At 41.6% G+C, this 12,012-nt stretch overlaps 1 protein-coding gene across 10 annotated transcripts in view; it reads right to left on the bottom strand.

Moving 5' to 3' along the window:
• Positions 1-12,012, bottom strand: part of obsl1b (obscurin like cytoskeletal adaptor 1b) — a 97,600-nt gene that overhangs the window by 36,355 nt on the left and 49,233 nt on the right. For all 10 annotated transcript variants that reach the window (XR_005996993.2, XM_041863329.2, XM_041863314.2 and 7 more), the window contains 6 exons: positions 10,933-11,208; positions 10,545-10,814; positions 10,188-10,454; positions 4,728-5,000; positions 3,296-3,562; positions 1,009-1,275 (listed from right to left, as the gene is read on the bottom strand). Coding sequence is in view for 9 of the 10 variants with exons in the window: in XM_041863329.2 (XP_041719263.1) it covers positions 1,009-1,275; positions 3,296-3,562; positions 4,728-5,000; positions 10,188-10,454; positions 10,545-10,814; positions 10,933-11,208 (1,620 nt within the window). In the remaining variant the exon portion in view is untranslated. The remainder of the gene's footprint in view (positions 1-1,008; positions 1,276-3,295; positions 3,563-4,727; positions 5,001-10,187; positions 10,455-10,544; positions 10,815-10,932; positions 11,209-12,012) is intronic.

Consider the following 12,012-nt stretch of genomic DNA (forward strand, 5'->3'; position numbering starts at 1 on the left):
GTGTATACAACACTGGTATGAGTTAACAGAATATTAACTTTTAATAGGGAGATTTTCACTGGACAGTTACTTTAATATCACTTTGATTTTGTTACTCTCATACTGAAAGTATTTCCTCAAACTTTTAAATTGTAACTTTTTTGTTTGAGATCCAAGCTGATTCATTCAGTGCTGTTTTACCGGTATGAATCATTTGACTTAAAATCTCAACTACAATGTCCTCTGTTGACACTTCACAAGCCAAACTGAATGCCTGACACAAATCTGGGAGCACTATACTTACACACGCACTGCACCACGACGGCATCGGTACAATAGCCTGTATTTTAGTGTTAAGAGATGTTTGGTATGGCAACTGAACTATTTACTGGGATGACATTTTCATCCAATTGTCATCCTCGATTTCAGAACCCTGGCTCAAAGGGTGAGACGTATTGAGTGACTCTGTATAGGGGAGAGATTACTTTACAGTGTGAGGTTATGTTAGGGAGTGACTGAAAAGACCAAGTAGCCTACTTGCGATGTACAGTATGTGGCTATTTTGTATTTGTAACGTGAGACGGAGTAAGAACGGTAGCAGAGCAGTCACTCCATTTCATTATCATGCAGTCGGTTATTCTGACATTTTAAACATTGACAAAAACAAACTTGTCATTAAGCCGTACAGCCCCTGGCTGACAGACCCTAGTGGAGTAGATAACACGAGAAACCAGGCTTTCCATTAATTGTATATGACACCTCGGCATCAAAAGCTGAGGTGTCAAATATATATTCTCATTCTGTATTTCCTACACTCCCTCACACTCCCTGCTTTTGGCTTGAAAAACCACTATATAAATAATTGTATTTGATGTAGAAAAAGTATAATGACATAAAATATTGTTATTTTGAGAACCAATATTGAATCAGAAAGACGCTGCTGTTTGTGTATACAATGTGGCCAGGCTGCCCACTCTGACAGAAAACTAGTGTACTGTTGCTTTCTGACCATCTGTGTCCGTGCCCTACCTTTAACAACGAGCCTGGCAGATGTTTTCACATTTTCCGCAGATAACACAAAGGTGCCTGTGTCGTCCAAGGTGAGGTTGGAGATAGTGAGGCTGTGGACACACCCTTTGGCACTCATGCGCCAGTGGTTGTTTGGCTTTAGCTGGTTCCCATCCTTTAGCCAAGTGGCTTCTACGTTGCTGTGAGACAGCTCCACCTCGAAGGATGCAGTTTCACGCTGAATGGTTTGGATGTCAGTGAGTCCTCTCCGAATTGTGATTTTTCTGGCTGTGGGGAGAAAATGGAATTGTAGCTAAAGGCAATAATAACAACAACAATAATCACTTAATTAGTAAGTTAATCATATAAATAATGTAAATCATCTATAACAGGGGTAGGCAACCCTGGTCCTGGAGTGCCTCAGGCACTCACTGAACTGATCAATTAGCTCAGTTGGTCAGATGTGGTGCTAGTTGGAATAAAATCCTGCTGTATGTCACGACTTCCTCCGAAGCTGCCTCCTCTCCTTGTTCGGGCAGGATTCGGTGTTCATCATCACCGGCCTTCTAGCCACTGCCGCTCCTCATCTCATCATTCCATTTGTTTTGTCTTGTTTATTACACACACCTGGTTCATATCCCCTCATCAGTACCTGTATAAGTGTTCCCTCTGCCCCCTTGTCTTTGTGTGTGATTGTTTATTGTGGAGGTTAGATGAGCTCGGAGGAGCTCCTTGTATTTTGTATCGCCGGGATATTTCACCCGTGTGCCTTGTTGTTTCCCAGTGCGCCTGATTTCCGCACTGGAGTGTTTGACGCATTGCTGCGTACCGCTGTATTTTCGGTTTATTCTGTGATTTACCCTCCTGCGCCTGACTCCATCAAAATCACTCACCACACAGTATCTGCGGCACTCCAGGAACAGGGTTGCCTATCCCTGATCTATAATTAAATCAACAGATTTACATGTTGCATGATGACAGGGACAAACAAAGAAATCATGTGTATGATGCCATTTTTATATCAGCAGTTGTCACAAAGTGCTTTTACTGTAGCCCGGCCTAGACCTCAAAGAGCAAGCAGAAGCAGAAGCAGTGGCACATTGGCTAGGAATAACTCTACAAGGAAGAAACCTAGAGGGAACTAGGCAAAAAGGGGACGTCGAGATATAAAATGAGTTAAATATATGGTTTTAACTTCCCTTATAGAATTGTTTTATTAAATCATCTGTTGTTTCATCTCTAGAGGCGTTCCATGTAATATGATAATTCCAAAGGTCCTTGAGATCCCACTGCAAATACTACAAATACCAAATCCTTCTTCCAAAGGCTATTTCTTAGCACATTTTTTTCATGTTTCTTCCATTTTCATATAGAATGTCCCTATAACAGAAGTCATGTTACAGTATGTGTGATACAGACAGACCAATAAAACATGTAGCCAGTTGGCAGAAAATAGGCAAGTATTTTTATCATTCCAACACAGTACCTTACACCAAAGCCTGTTTTGAATCCGCCAACATTTTTACTTATTCTAACACAGACAGGCATTCCCCATGGAGAAGAGGCATTTATTTTTTAGACTTGATGACAACAAACTCGATTTTGAAGGCCAGTGCATAAATTTAGATGCAATGAGAGGAGATCCAAATACATAAGAGGTGCCAACAGCAGCCAAAGTCCAGACTTTCCCCTTCTCACCCACGCTGTTGCTGAAAGCACAAGCTCTAACTCACCCGCACCTCACAGCACTAACTCACCCGCACCTCACAGCACTAACTCACCCACAAAACAAGTCAGAAGAAAAGTAGTTAAGTACACAGAGCTACAGTACATCTTAACTATTAGACCCTTTGTGGTTAAAGCAGCCATTAATCACAGCTCGACTCTGCAATAGTAAGCGAAGGGAATGCTCTCAGAGAGCTGTGCTTGTGTGAATGTAATCCTAGCGCTTGTCTGATAACATCTATATCTTCACAGCCAAGCAAAAGGGGCTTAAATAGTTCCTCACTAGTACTTCCTTCTAGCCTCCAATCTGATTCCCCTTTGACACGCTTAATGAAATCATCATGGCTCCAGTGATCCTGTGTCAATACAGAAATCTGCTCCCTGAGAACCAGAGGGTGGGCTAGCGGTCTGTCTGTAGGTCACCTGTTTGCAGCCATCACCACTCAAATTACTCTTACTCAGTTATTGAGTTTGCTCCAAAAGCAACAACGGCAACAACAGGGACAGCGTGTGAAAGCGTTGTTGCCGGCAACGGAGGTAAACAAACAACAACAGCACATAGTGACAACACTTGAGCACTCACGTTCCACGATGAGCTGGGCTTGCGTGCGGTCGTGGAGAGTTTCGCAACTGTAGGTGCCCCGGTCAGAAAGGGAGAGCTTGTGAATGGTGAGGCTCCGTCGCCGGCTCTTTTGCTTCAGGGTGAACTTTGGCCCCGGGTGGATGACTACACCCTGCCTCATCCATTGCACCTCTCCAGAGTCCAGGCTCACCTCCACCTCCAGGGTAGCCTCCCCGAATTGCTCAGCCACAACGGGCACCATGTTTTTGGTGAACAACACCTGTTGTTCTGAACACATATTAATGTGAGTGTGTAAAGCAACAGGGATCACACAAGTATTCGATTTGAACTCTAATTGACATTCAACTACATATCCAGAGTGACATACACAAAGTGAAAAAATAAAGCTTTGTAAGCTACATTATAACTATATAAAAATACCAATAAAATGCTATGATAAACAAACAACAATGTAGCACAAGTTCTACTAAAGAGAGGCTATGCTATCCTCGTAAAAGTGATGTAGCATGTCTCGGGCACCATTTGTCTCTGTCAGTTACCCCAGGAATTCTAAATGGAGAAGCTGCTAAGCGCAAGCCGTCAAAGGCGCCCCTTCAACAATTTGAGCTTGTCTGAAGAGGTCATTATTTATCGAAAATATGTTGTGGCATTAAAGAGGCTTTCGAAGAGTACACTGTTGCACTCATTCCCCCAATAGTTATGAAGACATTTAAAGGGGAGGGCATGAATATGAAAGTCATTTTAGCCAAAGCTTACTTCAAAATGATCTCCTAAACTTCAAGGAATCAACAGTTGTATAAAGTGATTGCAAATGTGAAATGAAGATTACAATTAAATGTCTCTACTACTACTACTACTATATTATATAATAGGCAGCTATATTGTAAGTGCTACATTGACATACACTGTTGTTCAAGGGTGTCAACAGCGCAACTATGAAAATCAAGGGAAATGAATACAATTAATAAAAGGTTTGGGGGTAAATATTTCCTAATTAATCAGGGAAAATAACATCTTGTCACACTGTAACTATACAATCATAAGAGCACAGTCATGGGGCTACTTATCAATTTAAAGGTGCTCTGTTTGTTGTATGATATTTATATCCTGTTTAGCTTAGAAAAACCTGAAATAGCTTAGCAATACTTTCTTATCTCATCATAATTTAAATAACACATCCATTGTTTTCAACCTCCAAGAACGACAATCAGGAAGATGCTGCTGTTTGAATGTGGACATTCCCGGAAAAACAAACAACTGTGCTAGCTTCAAATGCCATTCTAAAATTATTTTTTCTTTTCTTTACTACTACAAATATATTGTTGCCATTTAGGTCTGTTTGTAGGCGGAATTGTTGCATATAGCACATTTAAAACTGGACCAGAATATATTGAGTACCAAACTAGCACAATGTTTACCAATGGTATCTCACCTTGAACCTGGAGGTTTGCCTCAGACACCAGCCCTTTTGCCTCGGCAGTCACTGTGGCGCAGTCTGAGACCTGGCAGTTGTAAATGCACAGCATGTGGCACAGTCCATTACTTGAAATGACAAACCTCTCATTTGGAGCTATAGGCCGGCCGTTCAGGCTCCACACTAGCTGTGTGTCCTCTGGTGAAACGACACACTTAAATGTAGCATTTTCCCCCTCCAGTAGAGTGATATTGTGTAGCTCTGTGATAAACTCAACAATAGGTGGAGGCACTAAGGGATAGAACATGAACATTTGTTAGAATAATAACACACAGGGTTGATTTGCAATGAATATTATTGAGACATTGGTATCATTGGTCCAAATCCTAACTTGAGATCCATGCGCTTAACTTACACAACTTTTGTGTGAATCATGCATTGAGAGGTCAATGATACATTGTAGAATAATAGTGAAGACATCAAAACTATGAAATAACACATATGGAATATTGTAGTAACCAAAAAAGTGTTAAACAAATCAAAATATATTTTAGATTTTACATTCTTCAAGGTAGCCACCCTTTTCCTTGATGACAGCTTTGCACACTCTTGGCATTCTCTCAACCAGCTTCACCTGGAATCCTTTTCCAACAGTCTTGAAGGAGTTCCCACATATGCTGAGCACTTGTTGGCTGCTTTATCTTCACTCTGCGGTACAACTCATCCCAAACCATCTCAATTGGGTTGAGGTCAGGTGATTGTGCAGCACCATGATTCTCCTTATTGGTCAAATAGCCCTTACACAGCCTGGAGGTGTGTTTTGGGTCATTGTCCTGTTGAAAAACAAATGATAGTCCCACTAAGTGCAAACCAGATAGGATGGCGTATCACTGCAGAATGCTGTGGTAGCCATGCTGGTTAAGTGTGCCTTGAATTCTAAATAAATCACTGACAGTGTCACCAGCAAAGCACCCCAAAACCATCACACCTCTTCGTCCATGCTTCACGGTGGGAACCACACATGCGGAGATAATCCGTTCACCTACTCTGCGTCTCACAAAGACACAGCGGTTGAAACCAAATATCTAAATTTGGACTCATCAGACCAAAGGACAGATTTCCACCGGTCTAATGTCCATTGCTCGTGTTTCTTGGGCCAAGCAAGTCACTTATTATTATTGGTGTCCTTTAGTAGTGGTTTCTTTGCAGCAATTTGACCATGAAGGCCTGATTCACGCAGTCTCCTCTGAACAGTTGATGTTCCGATGTGTCTGTTACTTGAACTCTGTGAACCATTTATTTGGGCTGCAATCTGAGGTGCAGTTAACTCTAATGAACTTATCCTCTGCAGCAGAGGTAACTCTGGGTCTTCCTTTCCTGTGGCGGTCCTCATGAGAGCCAGTTTCATCATAGCGCTTGATGGTTTTTGTGACTGCACTTGAAGAAACTTTCAAAGTTCTTGACATTTTCCGGATTGACTGACCTTCACGTCTTAAAGTAATGATGGACTGTCATTTCTCTTTGCTTATTTGAGCTGTTCTTGCCATAATATATGGAATATGGACTTGGTCTTTTACCAAATAGGACTATCTTCTGTATACCACCCCTACCTTGTCACAACACAACTGATTGGCTCAAACGCATTAAGAAGGAAAGAAATTCCACAAATTAACTTTTAACAAGGCACACGTGTTAATTGAAATGCATTCCAGGTGACTACCTCATGAAGCTGGTTGAGAGAATGCCAAGAGTGTGCAAAGCTGTCATCAAGGCAAAGGGTGCCTATTTTGAAAAATCTAACATGTAAAATATATTTTGATTTGTTTAATACTTTTTTGGTTACTACAATGTAGAAAATAGTAAACATAAAGAAAACCCTTGAATGAGTCGTTGTGTCCAAACTTTTGACTGGTACTGTATATGTACAGGGCCTTTGGAAAGTATTCAGACCCCTTGACTTTTTCCACATTTTGTTAGGTTACAGCCTTATTCTAAAATTGATTACATTGTTTTTTCTCATCAATCTACACACAATAGCCCATAATGACAAAGCAAAAACAGGTTTGGCAGCAATTACAACCTCAAGTCTTCTTTGGTATGACGCTACAAGCTTGGCACACCTGTATTTGGGGTGTTTCTCCCATTCCTCTCCAGCTCTGTCAGGTTGGATGGGGAGCGTTGCTTCACAGCTATTTTCAGGTCTCTCCAGAGATGTTCGATCGGGTTCAAGTCCGGACCTTCACCACAGTCTGAGGTCCTGAGCGCTCTGGAGCAGGGTTTCATCAAGGATCTCTCTGTACTTTGCTCTTTTAATCTTTGCCTCGATCCTGACTAGTCTCCCAGTCCCTGCCGCTAAAAAACACCCGCACAGCATGATGCTTCCACTGCCATGCTTCACCATAGGGATGGTGCCAGGTTTCATCCAGACATGATGATTGGCATTCAGGCCAAAGAGTTCAATCTTGGTTTCATCAGACCAGAGAATCTTGTTTCTCATAGTCTGAGAGTCAACTCAAAACGGCCTATCATTTGCCTTTTACTGAAGAGTGGCTTCCGTCTGGCCACTCTACCATAAATGACTGATTGGTGGAGTGCAGCAGAGATGGTTGTACTTCTGGAAGATTCTCCTATCTCTACAGAGGAAATTTGGAGCTCTGTCAGAGTGACCATCAGGTTCTTGGTCACCTCCCTGAGCAAGGTCCTTCTCCCCCGATTCCTCAGTTTGGCTGGGCGGCCAGCTCTATGAAGAGTCTTGGTGGTTCCAAACTTCTTCCATTTAAGAATGATGGAGGCCACTGTGTTCTTGGGGACCTAAAATGCTGCAGACATTTTTTGGTACCCTTCCCCAGATCTGTGCCTCGACACAATCATGTCTCGGAGCTCTACGGAAAATTCTTTCGACCTCATGGCTTGGTTTTTGCTCTGACATGCACTGTCAACTGTGGGATCTTATATAGACAAGTGTGTGCCTTTTTCATGTCCAATCAATTGAATTTACCACAGGTGGACTCTTATCAAGTAGTAGAAACATCTCAAGGATGATCAATGGAAACAGGATGCACCTGAGCTCAATTTCGAGTCTCATAGCAAAGGGTCTGCATGCTTATGTAAATAAGGTATTTCAGTTTTTTTTATTTTAAGAAATGTGAAAAATTTTCTAAAAACCTGTTTTTGCTTTGTCATTATGGGATATTGTGTGTAGATTGCTGAGGATTTCTATTTATTTAATCAATTTTAGAATAAGGCATAACCAAATGTGGAAAAAATCAAGGGGTCTGAATACTTTCCGAAGGCACTGTATATACAGTGGGGAAAAAAGTATTTAGTCAGCCACCAATTGTGCAGGTTCTCCCACTTAAAAAGATGAGAGAGACCTGTAATTTTCATCATAGGTACACGTCAACTATGACAGACAAATTAAGAAAAAAAAATCCAGAAAATCACACTGTAGGATTTTTAATGAATTTATTTGCAAATTATGGTGGAAAATAAGTATTTGGTCACCTACAAACAAGCAAGATTTCTGGCTCTCACAGACCTGTAACTTCTTCTTTAAGAGGCTCCTCTGTCCTCCACTCGTTACCTGTATTAATAGCACCTGTTTGAACTTGTTATCAGTATAAAAGACACCTGTCCACAACCTCAAACAGTCACACTCCAAACTCCACTATGGCCAAGACCAAAGAGCTGTCAAAGGACACCAGAAACAAAATTGTAGACCTGCACCAGGCTGGGAAGACTGAATCTGCAATAGGTGAGCAGCTTGGTTTGAAGAAATCAACTGTGGGAGCAATTATTAGGAAATGGAAGACATACAAGTCCACTGATAATCTCCCTCGATCTGGGGCTCCACGCAAGATCTCACCCCGTGGGGTCAAAATTATCACAAGAACGGTGAGCAAAAATCCCAGAACCACACAGGGGGGACCTAGTGAATGACCTGCATAGAGCTGGGACCAAAGTAACAAAGCCTACCATCAGTAACACACTACGCCGCCAGGGACTCAAATCCTGCAGTTCCAGACGTGTCCCCCTGCTTAAGCCAGTACATGTCCAGGCCCGTCTGAAGTTTGCTAGAGTGCATTTGGATGATCCAGAAGAGGATTGGGAGAATGTCATATGGTCAGATGAAACCAAAATATAACTTTTTGGTAAAAACTCAACTCGTCGTGTTTGGAGGACAAAGAATGCTGAGTTGCATCCAAAGAACACCATACCTACTGTGAAGCATGGGGGGTGGAAACATCATGCTTTGGGGCTGTTTTTCTGCAAAGGGACCAGGACGACTGATCCGTGTAAAGGAAAGAATGAATGGGGCCATGTATCGTGAGATTTTGAGTGAAAACCTCCTTCCATCAGCAAGGGCATTGAAGATGAAACGTGGCTGGGTCTTTCAGCATGACAATGATCCCAAACACACTGCCCGGGCAACGAAGGAGTGGCTTCGTAAGAAGCATTTCAAGGTCCTGGAGTGGCCTAGCCAGTCTCCAGATCTCAACCCCATAGAAAATCTTTGAGGGAGTTGAAAGTCCGTGTTGCCCAGCGACAGCCCCAAAACATCACTGCTCTAGAGGAGATCTGCATGGAGGAATGGGCCAAAATAGTGTGTGAAAACCTTGTGAAGACTTACAGAAAACGTTTGACCTGTGTCATTGCCAACAAAGGGTATATAACAAAGTATTGAGAAACTTTTGTTATTGACCAAATACTTATTTTCCACCATAATTTGCAAATAAATTCATAAAAAATCCTACAATGTGATTTTCTGGATTTTTTTTTCTCATTTTGTCTGTCATAGTTGACGTATACCTATGATAAAAATTAAAGGCCTCTCTCATCTTTTTAAGTGGGAGAACTTGCACAATTGGTGGCTGACTAAATACTTTTTTTCCCCACTGTATATAAAACACAGGAAAATCACGTTTTTTAACTGTACTGGACCTTTTACATAACGTGAGTCATGCTGGTTTCACGTGCTCGTGGGAAATAGGAAATTGGGAATTGGTAAGTCTGACATGATTGTGTTCAAGTGCTTTTGGAGTCGCAATAATTCTTCAACCAATAACATTTTAGCTAGCTTGATAAGCTTGCTAACATTGCTTATAATAAAGTTAGCTAGCTTGCTTAACATTTACAATTTGTTCAGACTAGCTACAGTATCCATGTTGATAAGGTTGTAATTGTCAAACATTTATTTATTGTCATCTTTTGGTTAAATAGGTAAAAAAAGGTCAGTGGTGAAACGTTGGGTAACAGCATTTTGTCAGAGTTTCCCACTTGTAATTCCGACTTCGAGGGTCATTCAAGTGAAATTTCCGACTGGGAACTAGGAGCTTCTGATATTTACGCTAGCACGTGAGCACGGCATTAGACTTTCACTGACATTGAAAAAAAAGTTTGATTGATAAGATTACCACCCGATAATGTTAATTTTGTTATTTCAAATGTTAGCATAAACATAACTGCCCATATCCTTACTTTCTACACCGACAGTGGCAAAAGTCCTATCGTCTGTGGATTCACAGGCATATTCCCCAGCATCGTCTAGCGTTAGCTGGAGGATGGTGAAGCTTCGCTCCCGACCCTGTGCCCTTATCGTATGTCGACGGCTGGGCTTAATGTCCTGGCCATCTTTGAGCCACTGAACATCTCCTTTAGGTTTGTTGACCTCACACCTCAGGGTGAGGGTACTGTCCTTCAGGGCTACGATATTCTCCAGGGGTCTAGAGAATTTCACTTTCATTTCTAGGAAAACAAGTTTACTTAATCAATACTGTGTTTAACTATGTTAAACCTTATTCTTAAGCAGTTTGTCCAAAATAATCCTGCTCTTACCTTTAACCTGGACAATGAAAGAAATTTCATCCGTGTTGACGTCACAGACAAACCCTCCACTATCTGATAGTTTCAGGGGGTTGATGGTGAGGGTGTGCATGTTACCCTCACTGGAGATGTAAATATTATCCCCATTCAATAGTCCACCATCTTTACGCCATCGCACATAGGCTTGCTCCCGGCTCACCATGGCACACAGTGTCACACTTTCATTTTCGTAGCCAGAGATGGTGGTTCTTGCTTGTTTGTTCACAAACTTGACTGGGGGCTCTGAGGAGTAAAACATAATTTGAACATGGCCTCTTGTGACTTTTATGTTTATGTCATGTCAATAACATAGGTACCTTTTTGTAATATATTACATGCATTGAAATGTAAACAATTTTACCTTGGACCTCAACTATGGTTACCATTTTGTCATCGATGGCATCCAATATGTACTCTCCAGAGTCCGAGGGCTGAAGCCCTGACAAAACAAGTTTCCTGATGGCACCATCACTGTCTATGTGAGTGCGGGAGTCTGAACTCAGTAACTTTCCGTTCCAGAGCCACTGGACAGTGGCATTCGGACAAGATATCTCGCACTCCAAGATGAGTTTGTCGCCTGCTACCAGGCTATGATGTTCTGGGTTACCCGAGTTGCCTATAATGGTCACAGGGGGTTCTAAGGAGAAAAACAACAGCCTTATTTTATTCCCACTTTAATTAAATATAAATTTCCCAATTTTTCTACTTCATATTCAGAATCCCTAGCACCACCCCAACATCAACACATGAAAATGACTGCTTTCTATGTTTTGTAATATAAAAAAACAGACCAGATGATGTCAAAAGTGTTTCCGGATGATGTCGTAAATACTTGGTCCGCATCATGTGATTTTAACCTGTTCAGAATAAAGGTTCAAACCTGTTTGGCTATGCCCGGATAAGATAATTTCCTAGAGAGGGCCATGAACAATACCTAGCTCTGATCTGATTTTCACATTTTAGGTGAATTTATTTATGAGATGTATTCACTTTTCACTACTTTTCTAGCAAATAGTAAAAATATGATAAAGTATGAAAATATGATGATTTCAGAGGATATGAACAGCCTATTCATGAAGGAAGGCTGAATAGGGCCTTAAATACTTTCTAAATCATCTAAATACTCTACATGACCAAAAGTATGTGGACACCTGCTCTTCGAACATCTCATTCAAAAATCATGGACATTAATATGGAGTTGGTCCCCCCTTTGCTGCTATAACAGCTTCCACTCTTCTGGGAAAAATGTCCACTAGATGTTGGAACATTGCTGCAGGGATTTGTTTCCATTCAGCCACAAGACCATTAGTGAGGTCGGCATTGATGTTGGGCTATTAGGCCTGGCACGCAGTTGGCGTACCAATTAATCCAAAAGGTGTTCGATGGGGTTGAGGTCAGGGCTCTGTGCAGGCCAGTGAAGTTCTTCCACACCGATCTCACC

This window comes from Coregonus clupeaformis, chromosome 4 (assembly GCF_020615455.1).
Source record: "Coregonus clupeaformis isolate EN_2021a chromosome 4, ASM2061545v1, whole genome shotgun sequence".
In the NCBI taxonomy this organism is placed as follows: Eukaryota; Metazoa; Chordata; class Actinopteri; order Salmoniformes; family Salmonidae; genus Coregonus; species Coregonus clupeaformis.